General features: G+C 39.5%; 2 protein-coding genes across 7 annotated transcripts in view; both read left to right on the top strand.

The window, feature by feature from the left end:
• csnk1g2b (casein kinase 1, gamma 2b) overlaps positions 1 to 8,956 on the top strand; it is a 36,346-nt gene extending 27,390 nt beyond the window's left edge. For 2 of the 5 annotated variants that reach the window (XM_056378014.1, XM_056378015.1), the window contains exons 5-12: positions 31 to 265; positions 962 to 1,047; positions 3,192 to 3,276; positions 3,372 to 3,520; positions 3,786 to 3,869; positions 5,282 to 5,383; positions 6,641 to 6,747; positions 7,766 to 8,956. In XM_056378014.1, coding sequence (XP_056233989.1) covers positions 31 to 265; positions 962 to 1,047; positions 3,192 to 3,276; positions 3,372 to 3,520; positions 3,786 to 3,869; positions 5,282 to 5,383; positions 6,641 to 6,747; positions 7,766 to 7,820 — 903 coding nt within the window. In that variant the 3' untranslated portion in view covers positions 7,821 to 8,956. The remainder of the gene's footprint in view (positions 1 to 30; positions 266 to 961; positions 1,048 to 3,191; positions 3,277 to 3,371; positions 3,521 to 3,785; positions 3,870 to 5,281; positions 5,384 to 6,640; positions 6,748 to 7,765) is intronic. The other 3 variants (XM_056378016.1, XM_056378018.1, XM_056378017.1) reach the window with 3 other exon arrangements.
• A 3,153-nt stretch (positions 8,957 to 12,109) lies between these two features.
• On the top strand, positions 12,110 to 20,820 carry mfsd12b (major facilitator superfamily domain containing 12b). Of its 2 annotated transcripts, none has more exons than XR_008828009.1 (9): positions 12,110 to 12,442; positions 13,405 to 13,615; positions 14,731 to 14,863; positions 15,135 to 15,320; positions 16,042 to 16,134; positions 16,249 to 16,442; positions 16,898 to 17,071; positions 18,302 to 18,396; positions 19,867 to 19,909. XR_008828009.1 is itself a non-coding variant. In XM_056378013.1 (9 exons), exons 1-9 carry the CDS (start codon positions 12,166 to 12,168, stop codon positions 20,003 to 20,005), a joined length of 1,401 nt encoding a protein of 466 aa, XP_056233988.1. In that variant the 5' UTR covers positions 12,110 to 12,165; the 3' UTR covers positions 20,006 to 20,820. The 2 variants fall into 2 exon arrangements, 1 of the variants encoding a protein (XP_056233988.1); XM_056378013.1 differs by having other exon boundaries at positions 16,249 to 16,341; positions 19,867 to 20,820.
• The last annotated feature ends 44 nt before the right edge of the window (positions 20,821 to 20,864 follow it).

Below are 20,864 nucleotides of genomic sequence, written 5' to 3'. Positions count from 1 at the left end.
ATAGACTAATCTTGATCTGTTTATTGTCAGATAACACGGATGGAATATGTCCACACCAAGAGTCTGATATACAGAGATGTGAAGCCAGAGAACTTCCTGGTTGGGCGGCCAGGAAGCAAGAGGCAGCACACCATCCACATCATTGACTTTGGTCTGGCCAAAGAGTACATAGACCCCGAGACCAAAAAACACATCCCCTACAGGGAGCACAAGAGTCTGACTGGGACGGCACGCTACATGAGCATTAACACACACCTGGGAAAAGGTATGGATGTCCCAGGAAGCCCTTTAAATTTGCATAGACAAACGTTGCTCACATTTACATTCTGTTTAGTGGCGATGTTCTGTTCTTTTTACCAATACATCACCGCCCTGTTCACAGCATTATAAACAAACACCATAAAGCCGGTTTAGTTATTTGTTAAACCATTGCAAGTTATTGTAGCTAAGGTATTTAAGATCAGCAGTGTAATTTTGGGTTTGCTGTAAAATTTTATCTGTCTTTCATCAATTGTTAGGATTCTCTGACGTATAGCTTCATTTCTAAGGTATTTTGGAGCATCTCCTCTTTATTCACTTTGCTGTTTTTCGTCTATGGTAGGGGTGGCCAACCACATGTCAACAATCTGCACGATGTAGATCCAACCAATCACCTCACGAGGTGGTTTCACTCATTAGTGTTATCCCTTCAACTTGAAGGATTGTTAGTAAGCGAGTGGAGAGTTTGGTTGGAATGAAAGCCTGCAGACTGTTGGTTCTCCATGGTACATGATTTGGCCACCCCTGCTCTTTGGCTTAATCGTGGCCTTTTACACTGTACATAGTGAATTTTAACTCTCAGATAATTGTGCGTTTATGCTGTATTTCCTTTTGCCCAGCTGTTTTCATTGTCAGCTGGTTATAAAATTAATTTGTTTTTCACAGGTAACCTAATTTCCCATCTTGTTTTTATTAATTTCAGAGCAAAGCAGAAGGGATGATTTGGAGGCGCTGGGTCACATGTTTATGTACTTCCTCCGCGGTAGCCTCCCGTGGCAGGGCCTAAAGGTACTGTAGTGTATTGTTTGACATCATCCAAATGCTGGCACATACTGATTTACATCAGAATGCGGTTATCCTCCTAATGCTTAGCATAGAGATGTACCTGTTCTTGCTGCACTCCTAAGTACAGTATCTCTTTTCATATCTATTATCCACAGTGTGTTTACGACACTGTCCTCACACTGGGGACATTTCAAGGTCTCCTCATTGATGTGTCTGTTTTTTGCACCTAAAGCTAAGAACTAAGGAGCACCCCTAGTCTCAGCCACGCACAGAAAACATTTAGTCCTTTTTTGTAATTTGCTGCTGTTGCATCAAACAAAACTTGATATCATCTGTAGTGATTATGCACAATATTGAGGTGTACAACATACAAATGACAGACAACGTGAAGGTGAGCAGTTCTTCTCCTCTAGTAGTCAATTGTCTTTATCCGGACACCGTGGAGTCTTTGGAGTTATTTTGATTACCTTTTGGAGTGTTGTTGTTATCCCACTTACAGCAGTCAAATGCCAACAAACAGCATGATGTTATAATATCAATGTATTTACATTATATAACAAATTTCTGATCTTGCTTGCTTATGAAAGATCATGAAATATGTTTCCTAACTTCCCTCTGCTTGTGTTAGAACAGCTGATGGTAGTGAAGGGAACAACTGGTCCTTGCAGGCACCCACAGAGTTTTAAACACTTAAAACTGGGTTTGATTACAAATTTACAGTAAAGAGAAGTACTGATGAGCTGTCATGACCCCATAAACAGGAGAGACAAGAACAGAGAGTAGTGGAAGATAACATGTTACGCAATGTTAAAATTATTATTCCAGCAGTAATACTTTAAAGGTGACAAAGTAATTTGTCATCAGTTTTTGTACATCAAGGCCACACTTGTTATTTCTCTTTTAAAAATGACATCCACTACGGGTGTTGACAATCAAATTTATACACATGGCTACTAGAGATACAAACACTCATCCCCTGAAGAAGCAGGCCCCCCTCTTCGTTTGCAAATGTGTTGCTACATAAACAGCCAGATGCTACAAAAAAAATTAACTTCCTCTGCATTTGAACAGTTTGCTGAGAAATAACTTAAAGGGTAGGATATAGCAGGCTGCAGAGTTGCTAGTCTTTTTTTTTTTTTTTTAAGCTATCAATATCAAAGATGTACATAGAATTGACAAGAGGACACGACACCTCATTCTGAACATTTGCTATGTGGGAGGAAGCTTTTGGTAGATTCATGTGAGAGATGTATGAATGTGGGGGATGTTGAGTGGCTCAGGCCAAAACGAGTTCTCACCAACACACAACATGACAGTTAGCATCAAAATACAGGAGTATAGGAGTATAGTGACCAGATATTGATAAAACCCTGAAGGGCACCTCTTACTCTTATTCTTTATAGGTGTAGAACAGTACTGAAGAGTTGACAAGTGGAAGAAAGTTATGTCTGGTCTAATGAATCCAAGTTTGAAGTTGATAATAGTAATTTCACTCTAAACAAAACAAGACAACATACTGTGGTGATACATTTGTACATAACACTTAGGGTGACATTTTAAGGGCCTGCCCCCGGCATACAGTGGGTCTGTTAATGCCTGTTGCTTGACACTTTGATGCCTCACTTCTGAAACACACAAGAATAGCTATTCACAGCCATCATGTGTTCCCAAGGAGGTTGTACTTCAAAGGAGACTTTCCACAAGATAATACTCCCTGTCGTAATACAAGAATCATCCTGAGAAAGATGAAAGACCCTTCAGATGACATGATGGATATGAACTGACCCCAGTATCCACTGATGAGAAAACATTGGGGATTTTTGTGCAAAGTACCACCAATTAAATAGCTTTAAAAAGCATGTACGCTAAAGGTCCTTGTTTTAGTCACCACCGAAGCTTTTGGCAAAATTGGTCTTGCAATGTAATTACAAAGCTGGTTTTCACCAACACAAGGCTCCAGTGAGGTACATATCTGTGTAATTGTGACTCAAGAATTCAGAATGATTAACGAAAGGATTTGCATCTGTGTGCAACTCAAGTACTCAATATAAGATTCATTTGAATATGACACCCATTCATTTACACCACCTGTAGCTATGTATTATCTGAAAATTTGAGTGTAATATGTATATTTCTTTTCCTTCTAGGCTGACACTTTGAAGGAGAGGTATCAGAAAATTGGGGACACCAAACGAGCGACACCAATTGAAGTGCTTTGTGAAAGCTTCCCTGGTCAGTGGAACCAGCTGGTTTCCTATATTTACAGTTACTGAAGTTCTTCTTTTGTTGAATGTTCTCATTTGACAATATATTCTCTTTGGTTACAGAAGAGATGGCCACCTACCTGCGCTATGTGAGGAGGTTGGACTTCTTTGAGAAGCCTGATTACGACTACTTGAGGAAGCTCTTCACTGATCTGTTCGATAGGAATGGCTATGTCTTTGACTATGAGTATGACTGGGTCGGCAAATCACTTGTGAGTGCCTCTTACTGAATCCACTTGTCCTCCCCCTCCTTTCCCTCTGAAACTCTTTGATTGAACCATCAGATCTTGTAGTTTTATGAAGTTTTATCACTCTCACTGTCATCGCTGTCATTTGTCATTAGATCCAAACCCATTCTTTTTGCAAACTGGCTTATCTAAATATTTTCTTGGAATTTAACACTGTAGTTTTTTGTCCATATTCTATTTCTTTAATTGTCTTTGTTTTGACAACACAGTTGTTTTCCTTTTGTTTCAGCCCACACCGATAGGCCCTATCCCCAGTGACACACCCCTGCAGCCCAGCAGCAGAGACAAAGCACAACAGCAGACCAAAAACCAGGTGAGGTCATCAACATTAAAACACAACAAACACCACACCCATCCACCAGCCTATCTTCTGACTGACCGACCAGCCAACCAATCTACCCTGCCATTCAAGTTCGCCTGCCAGGCTACACTTATTGTGTCCAACTGTAAGCAACTACCTGGAGAAAATACCTGCTGCTCAGTTCCACTGCTCCTTCATTCCTGTTCCTCTCTACAGTCTGACTGCTTGGCAGTGGCATCATCTTTCCTCAAAGACTTTGTCAGATAATAAGACTAAGCCTAAAATTGATGCTATAGTAGTACATTAACCAACATGCAGTCATCAGGCAGATCTGCTGCTCCAGCTGTGAAACGAAGCACCGTTTTAACACCTTGCCACTCTAAGCTCCAGTCATTGCATGCATGAGTTGAAAATGCAAATTGCATTTTTCATACCAGTAATGACGAGGTACATGCTTAGTGTGTGACAAAGTGAAGAGTTGTTTTTATTTTTTGTTTTTTTTTAATTTCTTCTTATTGGCATGCTATCCGAGCCTTGTGTTGTTACTTTTAAGAGGGTAATAATTCAAGAGTTTTATTATATAAAAACAACAATGAAATTATTCTGATAAACAGAAATCATGGTACAAGTCATGCTGAGTCACTGTTTCCCGTTAAGCCATACATGGAGTGCATTAGATTTTATGATTGACTTATTACCATGGACTCTAGCCTCTTTTTATGGCTCTGCATTTATCGTGATTGGCTTGGTAAAAACTTGCCACCTTTTGAAACTTAACCTCTGTACCATGATTATTGCTCATTGACTGTAAAAACCTGTAACATCCCGGTTAAAACAGTCCGCCATATCAAATAAAAGAAATATCTGCAGTGACAGGTTATATTTGTTGGAGTTAGGACAAAAGGTGTGCGTTTTTATTTCTGAAAAAAAAAAAAAAAAAAAGTACTTAAGACTTGAAGTAAAACAGGATTCCATTATTGATCACAAAGCCTCTATTTTATGCAAATACCTGGTATCATAGATAATTGTCTGTGTTGTATTCAATATGCAGTGCTAGCTGAGGTGATCAAGGCTGTTTTCCTTTACTCCTGCATGACTTTATTAGTGTGTTGATCTGTGCTTCACATAAATTTTTGCTTCCCTCTACTCCTCTATTAACATAGTTTGTCTTAACAAGCCTGCTTCTGCTTGGGAGATGTCTTCTATAATTTTTTTCGTTTTTGTTTCTTTTTTTATTTTTTATTTTATTCACTCCCCTTCCCCTTTGTCCCTCCTTCCTCCACACCTCTACCCTCACCCCCTCCCACCACATTATCTCACTCTCACCCCTGACCCCTCACCCCACAACTCTCTTTCCCCTCACCGTCCTCCTTCTCACCACTTCACCACCACCTGCCTCCACCCTTTTTGCTCTTTGCGTCAAGTCGCCTGAGCCCAAAGGAAGTGAGTCTCAGCCCACTCCCGTGACCAATAAGGAGACTCTGGGGTCGCACCTCACAGCTGAGCGGCTGGGGGGCTCTGTTCAGGTACTGCTGCTGCTGCGACTGCTGCTGCTCAGATGGCTAATGCATGAAGCCATATAGTTTTGTATGTGTCTGACCCCCCCCCCCCCACCGACTTCACACTGCCTGTCCTGTCAGGTGCTCTCTCTCGACTCTGCGTGTCTGCATTAGACTGTCTGAATCCCAGTGTGTCAGTGCGCCGCCTGTTCTGTTTGCTCTCATTCACCTAATCTGCTGTAGGCTGCTCATAGGAAGGGCCATGCAAAGATGACATCCAGCAGCAACTGTCATGCAAACCCCATGAAATACAGATTTTTGTATCATAAAAAAACAAAGAAAAACCAATAGAATGACCAGTTGATCTTTGTTTTTATCAGATTCCACATTAGTAAAAATAGTAAGTAATCTCAACTGTAAAGTGAAATCTTCTTGATATTATCCTTATGTAAATTATGTTAGAAGGCCATTTCTGTAGCACCAGAAATCGGTGGCCTCCATAGTAAATGTGGCACAAATATGCCACCTAGTGTAGGGTAAGAAAATTGCAGTTTTTAAAGGATAGGTTCCCTTTTTTTCAAGTCTCTTAAATGGTATTTACATACTCGCAAGTATGTTGAAACAGATTTGTTTGCTGTTATCATTACTGTTATAATGCACTACTAATGGGGGCAAAATTCACAGTTCTCCAACTATGTTCTCCAAAGTTCATCTGAAGTTAGTCTAAGCTTTCAACTGTCAGAGTTGGTTAATCTTACAAAGTTTCAGTCCTTTTTTGTCCTTTTTTGAAATTCCTCTTTGCGTTTCCACAGACAGTGTGTCCGTGCTGAGTTGCACTGGAGCGACTGTAATACAAAGAGGGAGCTTCTTGAAAGAAACTCACTTCAGAATGTATTTTTCCAGTGTTTAAGGACTATACATTATGTCCCCCAAGCTTTTTCACTGACAGCACATTATAAAAGGGTTTTCTAACGGCCAATATAAACAGGAGGAATGATTGCAGAAAGCAAAACTTGTTTCAGTGTCCATTTTTGGCACCTGACTTTTATTTTAAGATGGACATGAAAAAATGTGGTCCTATCCTTTAAACTTCTATGAAGTTGCTATAGTTGGGGCATTTCAGGTTACACCTTCAGCTGCTGTCCTTGTCTGAGAGGGCTGATAGATGAAGATAATCAAGGTTACATATTTTTATGTGAATGTTCGTCTCCACCCTGCAGTCAGTGGCTTAAAGCGTGTTTGTGTTGTGTGTGAGCAGTCTGGTGTCCTTTTGTGTTCATATAGGTGATGAGCTCAACGAATGGCGAGCTTAACACTGATGATCCCACGGCCGGACACTCCAACGCTCCCATCACTGCTCCCACTGAGGTTGAAGTGGCTGACGAAACCAAGTACGAAACAGCTGTCAGATACACAGAAAACATCTGGCTGTCTTTACCAGTGCCGCTAGCTTTATTGGATCCAAAATCAGTTTTGAATGGAAAACAATTCGAATTGAATCTCATTAGTCTTTGATATTTGAAAGTATCTAAAACTTAATGATCTTTAATCACCTTTTTAATTAGGTAAGAAGGAAGAAACACTACAATTATGAAAAATAAAATTAGATATGAAATGTATTTGACACAAAAGAATAATGTATTTGCTGTAAACGTAGGAGGCTTCGAAGCTTAGGCCTAAAATATTGATATGACGCACGTAAAGGTTTAATTGGGAGATTCTTGTGAAATTGACGAGACCAGCTAGATCCTTTCTCTAAAGAAGAGTCGCCACTCTTTTGGCCAGTGTTAGTCTACAAAAACACACAGTCCACTCGTGATATAGTCGACATTGTCTTTTCAACCAATGACAGCGGCAGTCAGTGCCACCTAAAAATGAGAGGCCCACCAGTTTGACCAGCGAGCCGTTAGTGTCAGAGCCTACAGATCCAGCTGTTTTACCAGCCTGGAACTGAATTCAAAATGTAAGCCGTTATTTGAACTCAACCTTGACTAGAAGTGCGTTAAAGGAATATGCTAATTTTGGAAAATGCTCACTTGTTCACTAAATATGAAGCTACAGCCAACAGGCAACTAGCTTAGCTTAGCTTAGCATAAGGGCTAGTGGCACGGGTAAAAAATTAAAGTAAAAAACAAAAAATGCACCTACCACCACTTAAAGTTGTATCTTGAGTCCATACAAAGAACAAAGTGTTGGACTATTTGTAGTTATGTTTTGTGTCAGACCATGTCTTGACTGGGGACGAGCTGTTTGCCCAGTCTTTATTCTAAGCTAAGTTAACTTGACCCCCTTCACAACTATGTGGAATTATTCCTCTAACCACTGTCATGTAAGATCAGTATCTCATTTGTATATGTTTGTCTTTTAATGTCTCTTTTTTAAATGAAGTGTTCTTTTGTTTTCCTGCAGGTGCTGTTGTTTCTTCAAAAGGAGAAAGAGGAAAGCCCTCCAGAGGCACAAGTGAAAGAAGAGAACGGAGAGAACTTGAAACATTGTGGTCACTGTCAAGTTTTAAATGGAAGCAACTACACAGACCCCCTGCCCCTTATCTCTTTCCAGCTTCCCCCTCACCTCTTTACCCCTCTCACCTTACTCCCCCTGTCACTCTGTACCTCCCACCCTCGCGCTCTCTCTTTCTCGTTCTCAGTGCTCCCTGGCTACTGGCGAGGTAAAGGAATGTTGCAGTCCTACTGACTCCACAACAGACTCTGATTCCTTTATCTACGAAAAATAAACATACCTGCATTACAACGGGGGGCTTGAGAAAAAGTAAAAAAAGCTGTAACAATGAAACTCGAATACCGTGGCGTGAATATGAAAAAAGATACTGTTTGAAACAGTTGTTGTATTCTAGATTCCATAAAGAACGTGTATTGTTCCAACAGTCAGCTGTTGATCAGGGGAACCACTCAAGTGGTTCGAGTGAAAGAAATCTGCTCCTTAGGAAATTGTTTTTTCTTTTTCTTTTTTTCTTTTTTTTTTTCTTCCTTTGGTGTGTGTTTTGGGATCAAGGTAAAGAGGAAAAGGTGAACTATGCTGATGTTAAATCTGAGAGACACAGGAAGCATTTCATCTATAAAACAGAATTTGGAGGATTTTTATGTATTTTTCTTTTTCTTTTTTTTTTTTTTTTTTTTTTTTTTTGTAATTGAATCCTCGGTTTTCAAAGTCAAATCCCTGCATTGAAAACTTATTTTTATGTTGTAGTGTTCTGGAGTTCAGTTCTTTTCCTCGCTCTGGCTTTCTTTTTGTCTGTCAACATGGACTTTGTAGCACAGTCACTGGCCTCAGGTACTGTGGAAGATTGAGAGAAACAGATATTAAGCTCTCTTATTATTATTATTGCACTTTTGGAAAAAAAAAAAAGAAAATTACAGTGGAAAACTTTAGGTTTGAAATTAACAATTAAGAAAACAACTTAATAAAGACTGATCTAGGAAGAGTCCTTTACAATGCTTGTATCTGAGTTATGGCCGAAAAAATGTTGTCGATTTACATGAAAAAAAAAAAGATATGTCTTTCGATTTTTATTTCTTACATCAAAATAATTTACCAGGAAATCATAGTTTGTGCCTTTCTAAGTAAAATGTTTAAAGCTCATGTGAGTGTCCCGCTATGACATTTTATCTAATCTGTCCCAAATGCTCACTGGATTACTCTCTCTCTTTGTGTGTGTGTGTGTGTGTGTGTGTGTGTGTGTGTGTGTGTGTGTGTGTGTGTGTGTGTGTGTGTGTGTGTGTGTGTGTGTGTGTGTGTGTGTGTGTGTGTGTGTGTGTGTGTGTGTGTGTGTGTGTGTGTGTGTAAACTCTGGAGGTTTTTGTAAGTGAAGATATGTTATCACTGTACACATCCCTTATTATCACTCATAAGCAGTATACTGTACATCCCTTTTTCCTCGACCTTCTGCTGTGACAATCAACATATCTGTACAGTGGTGGTATTTTCGGTTTAGCGAGAGATCAGGACTGTGTGTGTGTGTGTGGGTGGGTGGGTGCATGTGTGTAGCTTAGAGATCTAACAGACAACAACCCAAATCTTTTTGAACTATTGTTTCGTTTTGTCAGGAGGTCACAAACAGACATGCAGCTCATTGAGGTTTACTTGTTTATAAGGTACATCATGTCTGTGAAATGAGTGGGCCAGTATTTCTCAGCCTGGAAAGAAAAAATTCTTCCCAAATTCAACATGCACAGGATTGGAATAACGATATTCTTTTTTTTTTTTTTTTTTTTTAGCTCCTTGCTGCTGCAAACAACTGTAGTTTCATGTATCTCTTTGATGGTTTATTTTATGTGTCCTGCTCTGATGGCTTTTTGCTCTGTGTTCAGGCGCAGCCTGTTTAAATCTCCCCTTAAGCTTGTAGGTCATCAGAGATTGCAACTTTTATGGCCCTGTGTTATTTAAAGGAGCACTCCAGTGATTTTTTTATTTTTTTATTTTATTTTTTTTAAATATTTTATTGGCAGGCTCACAAGAAACGGATGAAAGAAAAGAACAGCTAAAATCCAAGCAGCAGGAGCCAACATACCCTGACTTTAATGGCTAATGCCCATAGTATCCGGCTACTGTGCATTATCCATCGCAGCTGCTGGAGACAGTCTGCAGCCAGAGTGTCCACTGGCTCCGTGACCAGAGCGTTTTTCTTTCACATGAATATTTGCTAGTTCTTGTCAGCAATTTGAATACTCCTGCTTCATTTTCCCTCTTTTTTCTGACTTTTAACAGTTTAATCACATGATGGAATTATACATACTGAAGTTTTCTCTGTCAAACAATTAACACAGGAAAAGTTAAAAGCAGTTTGATGAAACACTACAACAAACAACCACAATAAAAAAACAAAATGATGGTCTTTAAAGTAGGTTTTTGACAGAGTCCATCTACAAGACCAGGGACACAAGATGGGGGATGTAGGTCAGAGTTTATATTGTACTTTATGGTGCAAATTCCAAACAAATTTGTAATTAATTAAGTTATGTAAGTCCAAGTAATATGTTTACTGTGGTGAACCTGCGGTTTTGGTGCCCCTGGGAGTGTGGGGGCTCTGCCCACTCCGCCTGGTTGGTATTCTGGCGTAGCTACTTGTCAGTGAGAGGAGTCGGATGCCCGTGCATGAGTCAGTCCACTTCTGCTCTCTGTCATCACCATTACTGTGTTTTAATGCAGATGAATTCACAATATAATTGTTCTCATTTACATGTTTGTGTGGCTTAAAAAATACTACGTTGACCAGCAGTCATAATCAAGTTGCAGAGCCGCATATTATTTTATAGTCATGACATCCTTAGACAAAGTAAACAAATACAGGGCAACGACAACAGCTGTTTCTACGTCTAAATGAACTGCTGCATTTGTGCATGAGAAGCATAAAAAATGGCAACAGAACAACTCTGAACTATATTATAAATGTGGTTTCTCAATTAACAGATGCACTGCTTCCAGTGGATGTCACATGTGGTGCAACTTTAGTCCATAGTAGCCTGTGGGTCAAACTGGGATCCTATATTTACCATAATTCAACTGAATCTTTCATTTGACCTTTTACTGCCTCTTAAAAGTACACTTCTTCCAAATGCCATGCACTCAATTTGTGAGACAGGGTCCTTTTTAAAAAGTTTGAAGTCTCAAACCCAAGCAGAGATGACCCTGCTTATCTCAGGGTTATTTTTCAAACTTCATACAGCTTCTTCTAGAGCTAAAGAGCACATTATACAGCTGTTTTCATTGGCTTAATACTACTGTGTATGAGTGAACTAAACCTGATGTGTAAAATCGGTGGACTGCTCCTTTAAAGACCCACTTGAACCACTTTACTATTATGAATCATCAGGTCCTTTAGTTTAAGTTTAGATTTACCTGTTGCACAAGACTGACTGGCCAGTATGTCACCAGTATATGATGTGAATGATGACCATGTGAACCTACAGTGTGTGTCATGAACCAGTAAAGGGAAGCTTCGGTTGTTTTCCACTAAAACAACACTGCAAATGCACAAAATCCATAGTAATGAATTACTGGGGGCAAATACTTGACATCAGAGAGCAGTTGATGTGAATACATTTCTGAATGAATGTCAGTTCAGTGTAAATTTATACAAGATTCACTGAAACAAAGTAGTCGCTAATTTGATGGAGAGACACTTGGCATGCATGTAAGGTGATCAGCTTTTTATTTATTTATTTATTTATTTTTTAAATGAAATTCACGTTTCAAAAAAACCTACAAACAGAATTCATGTTCAGTGATGCAGGAGGGGAAACATGTTTTGGAGACTGAAGTGGGCTCCCTGCTTGAATCACTCGCCATGTGAAGAACAGAAAGAGGAACCAGCTGAATTTGGTAACAGTGTTGCAACTCACGAGTTATAAAGCCACTCATACCCACGGCGTGGTTATTCATCTAATGTAGACTGCATGGGAGGCGTGCACACTGCAGCGCTGTACAATAACCTCAAGAGAGAACAGATCATCATCAGCGTCTCCGAAGCGGCGCTGACAGCTCAGAGAAGCTTTTGTTGCACAGTAAATTGTTCCACTTAATGCTAATATGCTAAACCGCTTCAGCTGACCGGCGTGGGGACCCAGCTTGGCGTAATCCATTACATTGCGTTTATAATATGATTTGTAATTGGGGAGTTGTTTTTTTTTTTTTTTTTTTTTTTTTTTTTGGGAGATGCTCAGACCAAGTTGCACTGAGTCTTTGCTCACCAGCTGTTAGTGTAACTAACTGCATCATGTATTTGTAAATATGACAACAGCAGATCTATAATTGTGAATAAAGGAAGTTTTATCACAGGACTCAAATCAGTCATGGAGCAGTTTGTGTCTGCTAATCGATCTTTATCAGTCTACCAGCGGTTATGTTACGCAGTGGGACATTTCCTAAACGACCTGTGCGCATCTATGTGGTTCACATACCTGCTGGTCTACTTCCACTCCGTGCTCGGCTTCCAGAGCACCTATGCAGGTGTGCTGCTGCTGATTGGTCAAATAGCGGACGGAGTCTGTACTCCTCTGGTTGGGTATGAGTCCGACAGAACAGCAGGTGTGCTGGGATATGGCAAGAGAAAAACCTGGCATCTCTTGGGTGAGTGTGAAAAATAACGCAGGTGTGTCCTGCAACAAGCTCATATGTTTTACTCTAAAACAAATGAATGTCCTGAATTTCAAATTAATTTCACCTTGAAAACAAAGTACAGTATCCACATTAAAAGTAATGGAAATGAATATGGCCCTTTGCTGGTCCAAATAGAGCTAATTTTAAGAAATCTGTTGAAGCTTTAGCTGGGTAGATTTTCTTTCATCTGAAATATAGTACAACAGATGCATAAAGTTGCATAACAGTCGAAATATTCAAGTAGAAGTTGTATGGTAAAAGTGCTTAGTTACTTTACTGGTGTTAAAGGAACACAATTGAAATATGATGGTAAATGTCTCTACAGGAATGTTTTCGTGGCTTAATAGGCAAGTATTAAGTGCTTTGAACCAGCTTTGATTTAGATCATTTACTGAGGATTTAGGTCCTTTACTAAGGATCTAATTACTAAATAGTCCTGCATCCAAAATTTTACTTGAGTAAAAGTACAGAAACATCAGGAAAATATACTTAAAGCATCAGAAACAAAAGTATACATTCTGCAAAATGGTCACAGTTTTAGTATTTTGTGCAAAAGTGAGGGTATGCAGAGCCTTATAATAATGCATAATATTTTATAAGTTCATTTTATATTTTGTTGGTAAAATGAAAGTAACTATAGTTGTGAGTGAAGTAAAAAGTAGCTACAATATTTCCCTCTGAATTAATTAATATTCATTGATATAAAGTATAAATTTGGAATATTCATGTAAGTTACAAGTACTTCAAAAATGTTCTTATACAGTACTTGCATATGTTTACTCAGTTACTTTCCACCACTGGTAAAAAAAACAAAACAAAAAAAACACATGCAAAGTCTCTCCAAACTCACCATGTTGTACCACAATCCACTTTTAATGATATTCTACAGTTATGAAAGTGACTTTTCTCAAACATGTCTATTTATTTTCCAGGAACCGTTTGTGTTCTGGTGTCTTTCCCCTTCATCTTCAACCCCTGCCTGGCCTGTAATGCCAACACTCCTCAGTGGGCTGAGATCCTTTACTTCTCTCCCTTCATCATCATCTTCCAGTTCGGCTGGGCCGCCACTCAGATCTCACACCTCTCTCTCATCCCAGAGCTGGTGTCCACTGAGGGCGCTAAGGTGGAGCTCACTGCGTACAGGTGAGGTGACGTCACCATGGCAGAAGTACCTCCAGTTGTTTAACTATAAAATACAGTGTGAGTGAGTGAGTGAGTGAGTGAGTGAGTGAGTGAGTGAGTGAGTGAGTGAGTGAGTGAGTGAGTGAGTGAGTGAGTGATAACACCATTGGTCAGCCAAGTGCCACGTGACGAAGACTTGACATTACACCATTGGGCGGCCAGCCGAGTGTTGGAGTGGGGGGGTTGGGGGTGTTTACTGCGTTGTTGCCAACTTAGGGCATTTGTTGCTAGATTAAGAGACTTTTTTCAAAAAAAGGCACATAGCAACAAATCTTGCTACTTTTTGGATAAATCGCTAGTCTCCCCAGAAGAGATTCATCAGAAGGGGTTAAATCCAGAACGGTTTTCCGGCACCTCCGATAATAAGTCAAAAAAATATGTGTCTAAACAGAGAGTGTGACAGATGAGCAACCACGGACACAGGCAGGAGAGAAGCTAAGGCTTCACACAAGGCAATGGTCCTTTTAACTGCATTGTTGCAAAGAAGTGACGCCTCGCTTATCCAGGAACACATAAAAAAGCTCTACGTTTTAAATTCCCAATCCTTATTATAAAGATCAGCTCGATGGGTGATTAAAAAAGAGCAGATGAGGAGAATCACCTGTTGGCGGGCAGAGAAAGTCATAACATCTGAATCTTCTGACCAGAATATTTTCATTTGAACGTGAACACATACACAATATGATAATTTCTTCCACTGTCTGTGCTCTTCACATCCGTCAAGTCTCCTATCAAGTCTCTTTTACAACCCAGGCTTCACTCCCATCTTTAGAAATGTAATAGGACTTCTTCCACTGCACTGTCCAAATGGAAGGACGACACTGTTCTCAGACAGTTGCAACAGCAGCAATCAATGATGTCTATTTCCTGGTTAAAACACAACAGAGGAACTCAAATTTCAAAGAAAAGGGAAATAAATACAGGATCTGCTGTGTGATTTCATCATATTATCCAAAGCAGCTCAAATGTGGAAGCAAACAGAAATAGCCCTTAGTCTGCAGTGAGTTTTGCTATTGCTATTATAAAAACCACAGCCCTGTATTTAAATCTTTTTCAACATATTACTCCTTGCGTAGGTATGCGTTCACTGTGGTGGCCAACATCACAGTCTACACTGTGGCCTGGCTGCTCTTTCATTTCCAGGCTCAGCACAATGTGAACCCGGCCATCGCAGGCAACCTGGGCCAGGAAGACATCCCTCTGTTCAGGGTAAGAAGAGAGGTGCTAGACAGATGAAATCACTTTGGTTAAATCACTATTTTCACCAAAACTCTCTTTCTCTCTCTCTCTCTCTCGCTCTCTCTCGCTCTCTCTCGCTCTCTCTCTCTCGCTCTCTCTCGCTCTCTTGCTCTCTCGCTCTCTCTCTCTTTCTCTCTCTCTCTCTCTCTCTCTCTCTCTCTCTCTCTCTCTCTCTCTCTCTCTCTCTCTCTCTCTCTCTCTCTCTCTCTCTCTCTCTCTCTCTCTCTCTCTCTGTCCATAGGTGCTGGCCCTCATTGTGCTGGGTACTGGGTCATTATTCTCCCTGATATTCCATGTGGGTACAAAAGAGGCTGCCCCAGCCTCAGAGCCAGAGAATCAGCTGATCACACCTTCCTCGTCACAGGAACCTCTGCTTCGTCCTGTACTTCAGTGGAACCAGTGGTTAAAGGAGCCCTCCTTCTATCAGGTGACTCCTACTCGTAACTTTCTGCTTATTCTGAGAGTTTCTCTTCCTTTTTGCTTCCTCTTTCTCACTGGGAAGTCTGTGGCGGCAAAGTTTGCTGGTGATTGCTGTTTAACCTTAATGGATCAGTGGTTTTGTGTGATATAGTCCGTTTTCTAAAAATGTGCTATCCTGGTATTCTTTGTTTCCCAGTCCATTACCACACACTTAGAACCTACTAGGGCTGTTTAATCCATCACAGTGAACATGAAGTCTGCACTATTTTTTGTCAAAGTCATATTAGTATTAGAATTTAATGCAGTGTAGATGAAAGTGCGCTTAAATTGCTTTGTGCATGTTGTGTTGTGTCTAATCTTCAATCAAGACTGTCCGACACCGGGTCGTAATAAGCTGCTGTTACGACTCACATTTACTTTTGATTTGTTTAGCGACCTCTAGTGGTCATGTGAGACAGCATCAGTCTTCTAAGCAAAATCCCTAAAATGTTTATAATCCTCAGTGAAAGAAGACTGAGGGTTTACAGTCATGCTGGCAGCTCTGTGAGGCTCTACTCAGGCACAGTGATGCTTTGGTCTCCGTCCAATAGTTGATATTTCAGTGTGGACCAAAGTGTTTGAATTATATGCAGCATCATATGTCTGTCTTGTGCTTAAGGAGCTTAAACTTGCAAAAAATACCTAAATGGTCTTTTAGATTGTGTTTCCTGTTCTTGCTTTTGAACCAGGTGGCTTTTCTGTACATGTGCACCAGACTAATAGTCAACTTGTCTCAGACCTACATCTCTGTTTACCTCACCTACTCACTGATGTTACCAAAGGTAAGGCCCACTGTTTGTATTCACACTTCTGTTTGAACATACTTCAGACATTATGTTGCTTCTATTTGTGGGATGCTTCAATTGAAATACTGATTCCCCTGCTTCTCCCCTCAGAACTTCATTGCCATCATTCCTCTGGTGATTTATGTCAGCAGCTTTGTGTGGTCTCTGGTCATGAAACCAGTCAGCAAGTGCTTAGGCATCAGTGTGAGTCTCTCAGTTTTCATGGCTTTCACCAGGAAAATCTGCAACATCATTCAGATAAATGCTTCTCTAGTTTATGGAAGTAACATCAATGGATTAAAGCGGTGAGTGTATCCAGAGGGAGACTGACCATCTGGAATCAGCCAGTCGACCTGCGTGCCCAGAATAACTGATCCAAAAACAACAAAATAAACCTGCTTTTAAGGTGGATGTTGGAAATTGTAAATGATCAAACTGAGCTTTTTTTTTTTTTTTACTTTACAAAAAAAAAATTATATTTCTGTATTTGTTTTCTTGACAAGTTTTTTATATATATATATATATATATATATATATCCTATATAATAATTAGTTTTACTGTGGAAGTGCTCCATATACATTTGTGTGGGAAGAAGGCAGATGTGAGGATAGTTCCTGTTTATTCAATAGGATACATCCATTTTTATAAACTCTATTATCATATTAGCAACAACACTCTTATTTTATGAATTAATATCTGTTATATGATTGATAAATTAGTTCTTTGCAAGAAAACTGAAATGTGTTTGTTTGTTGTCAGATTACCTATTTGTTGGGCCTGCTGCTGGTGCTCGGCTTTGCCACCTGGGTGTTTGTGGACAAGACGATGGGATCTGAGAGGATCTATGGAGTGGCAGTGCTGCTGGGAAGCGGTTCAGCTACAATCCTGGTCATGTCTCTGTCCATGACTGCAACGCTCATCGGAGAGCAGACGGTAGGTCTGAGAGGAACTAACCTGTAACAGCTGACGCCTTTGTAGCTGTTGCATGGAGGAATTTAAAAGGATAAGACTTTCCATATTCAATTTTTTTCTTGTTATTCTGACGTAAAAACAATACCAACAATGAACCGATCCAATTCGCAGGTACTGCCTGTGTATCAACGCCTGCAAAGCTCCCAACCTACATACACTGTGCCACTGCTGTTTATAGCAATTCTCACTCACCAAATGTGTGTTAATCAGTGGCTTTAAATAGTCCCCAACAAATGCACCATTTACTCCTGTTGTTTCAGCTGGTTTAAGAAATCACTGAGCCTTTTTACAAAAAATGAAACTATTTATTTATGGCCTGTTTTTAAAGATTTATGTCTTCAGTAAAGCAAATTGGCTTCAGGACTTAGAGCCAAAGACAGAGTAGAGTATAAAAAGTATTGAGAAACAGAGTGAGATATTGTTGGTTTTGGTCTTTTCATGGGATTTGTTTACAATAACAATAATACTGAATTAAGCCAGCTTTATCCTTTACATTTTTAAACAGTGAAAGCTTGTAACAAGTCCACTCTGCAGTATAGTGTCAACAGTTACAACAGCAGTTTGTTATTCTGCCAGGAATTGCTTTTTGAAAAAAATTAAAGTTGCTCCTTTTAAGGGAACCAATACCAGAATCACATGCCAAACTGCAGGAGAATATTCAGATGCCCATTATTGTCTTTACTAAATGTAATTTTCACTTTGTGGTCACTGAAAACAAATGAGGTCAAGAGAAACCTCATCACAAGGATCAGCTCAATCAGAATCAGCTGTCCCGTCACAGCAGGGTTAACTGAACTTCTACAGTTTGATAACTGTATTAATATGTGCTGTAATAGTAAGGTTCAGTCAGTTTGTTCTCGTGCCACTGGATCAAAGTCGTGTTAGAAGATGCTCTGGGAAAGCTATAAGCTGTAAAAAATGAAAGGACGGGGGTGTTTTGGTGTTGTTTGAATTCCAGCAAATTTTTACTGCTGTCACATCTCTTCTCATGTCTGTCTTTCATCAATCATATTGTGTGAAAAGAGATGAATGAAAATACTGGATGAATGCAGACAAAGGCTCGATTGTCCATCTTATTTACAGAAAGAAAAAATGCTGTGAAGAATTGTGTGGGCTTCATGGATAGATTTCACTCCTTTGTGCTTTGCTGCTGTGACTGTAACGATCTTTGATCTCTGTATTCTTTGGCAGCAAAGTGGAGCCTTTGTTTATGGATCAATGAGCCTCACAGACAAGGTGGCTAATGGTGTGGGGGTCATCATCATCCAGACGATCCGGCCATGCAGGTGAGTCTCTCTGTGACTGACACCCAGCTGCCTTCTGCTCGTTCTTTTTATGTACCCTCCCATAAAATGAAAGATTAGGGATTTCCACCTTGTCAGAATACAAAGGAATCCTCAACAACATACACTCACCAAGCTTTATTAGGAACACATGTGCACCTGCTTATATGTGCAATTATTCAATCAGCCAATCATGTGGCAGCATTGCAATACATAAAATCCTGCAGATACATGTCAGAAGTTTCAGTTAATCTTCACATCAAACATCACAATAGGGAAAAAATGTTTCTCATTTCAGCCAAGAACAGAAATCTGGCCGCAGGCTGCGGTTGGCACAGGTTACCCAAAACTGGACACGAGAAGACCTTATCTTATTCCTCTGTGCCACAGATCTTTGTTAAAAAACACATAAAAGAGCCACATTGTTGCACTGGGTGATATGATCCTTCATTACAATGAACTGTAGTTTATTTTAAATTCTACATACCCCATCCTGCTGCCTGAAATACTCACGAGTGCCAAATGTGTATTAATCCACAGCTGAAAATAGTCCCCAACAAATAAACTATTTACTCCTGTTTCAGTGACATTTGCTAAAAACTACAGCACCCAGCTGTTTTAAGAAATGCTGTGCCTTTTGAAAAAGAAAAAAAAAAATGAAACTGTATTTGTGATCTGTTGTTAAAGATTTATGTCTTCAATAGAAACACGTTTGCGTGAGACTGAGAGCCACAGGACAGGAAATTTGAAAAAACTTGCTGAGTTTGGTCTTTCCATGCAATTTTAGTTGAAAATAAGAAACATGTAGATGAACGCCAGCCTTATCCTTTAACTTATGGCTGTGTCTATGTTTTCCCTTTGCCTCATGATAGTGAATGCACATTCCAACACATTAGCAGATGTGTAAGCTAAAAGGCTTAATCAATGATCCATTTAATCTTCCATGCTTTATTGAACACAATCACTTTACATCTTCATGTAACCAGTTACCAAGACGTCATATATAGACATCGCCTAATTCAACCCAAGTGTGGATCCCTGTCGATTACATCAGCATGTGGGCCACACATCAAATTATTTAGAATATTTACAACATTAAACTCAGAGTTATTAACTCCACATCCACCACCTTGAAAGACAAGCTGTATATGATAATGTAGCAAAGGAATATAGCTGTAGTCATATTATACCAGTAAGAATAGATCTCTAAGAATAGATCTATACACAAGCAGGATCTCTATTCCTGCTGGTGAAACAAGATGTAGTCTACTATAGTTATATTTATTAGCTTCCTATGTTTTTTTCCTACAAAATGAAATGACTTGATGGTGGATTTCTCTTACTTGAAGATGTGAAAAGATAAATCTAGCTTTACTGCACACAGCTGACCTCTGAGCTCTCAAACACAGTAACTCCACTTCACTACTTTTCTGTCTCACTTTAACAAAAGCTCTTCCCATTTTCTCTCTCCAGCAGCACACAGTCATGCTGCCCGGACTGTGTGTGGTTTTATCGTGACATCATGGCGTTTGTTACCGGGGGTGTCGCCGTGGCTGCGGCACTTTGCCTGTTCTCAATTCTCATTTGGCCTATCAGGATACGGAGAAATTAGGTTTCAAAATGTACACCACACTCATTGCTCATTATTGTCTGAAACATGCACACACACACAGAAAACAACCATTCACACCATAGCAGGACTTTAATAACTCACTACATGATGTTAGAGACAGGTGTATTTTAGATTTTCATTGACAGTGTCTAGATTTTGACTCTTATGCTTAAACCTAGAAGTAAAAATGTCAGCTGGATTCCAAGCACAGATGCATTTAGACAAGGCTTATTAATATATAAACATATTTGGACAGAAATAATTAACTTCTTTTCTGCATGAATAGAGAGTCATATAAGAAGTTCTAATAGGAATGCCTTTGTGGTTGGACAAGGGAAATGGTGCAGAGGATAAAGCCATGACACCATCTAGTGTATGAATATGTAACTACACTGCTTTACTGTAAGGGCTTATAAGGCTTTTAAAGCTGAGAATGACCGTATGTTAAGAGATCCACATTCAAGGTCCTTGAATGGAACCAAATTTTATGAAGAATTTAGACATTGAAATATTTACAAACACATGGACTAAATACAACACATAACAATATTTCATAATGATTTATACTTATGCTTTACACTGAAATTGCATCAAATAAATATAACATTTGCTTTCCACTGTGAATGAAGCCAAATGTTTTAGTTGATCTGGCGGCAGCTGTGGCGCTTTTCCAAGACAATGAACTGGGTGAACTTGACTTCTGAAGAAACCTGCACAGCAGAGAAACTGCAGAGATTCACAAAGTATAAATTGTGTTAATTCCTTTATAATGCATCCTTTTACTAATTAAAATCATTTGATAATGTTCACACACATTTTATTTTTCTTCTTTATTTTGTTGTTTGTTTGTAGTCTTTGT

Source organism: Seriola aureovittata, chromosome 6 (genome assembly GCF_021018895.1).
Source record: "Seriola aureovittata isolate HTS-2021-v1 ecotype China chromosome 6, ASM2101889v1, whole genome shotgun sequence".
In the NCBI taxonomy this organism is placed as follows: Eukaryota; Metazoa; Chordata; class Actinopteri; order Carangiformes; family Carangidae; genus Seriola; species Seriola aureovittata.
Note: the sequence above shows the minus strand (reverse complement) of the source record. Positions and strands in the feature narration are given on the sequence as shown.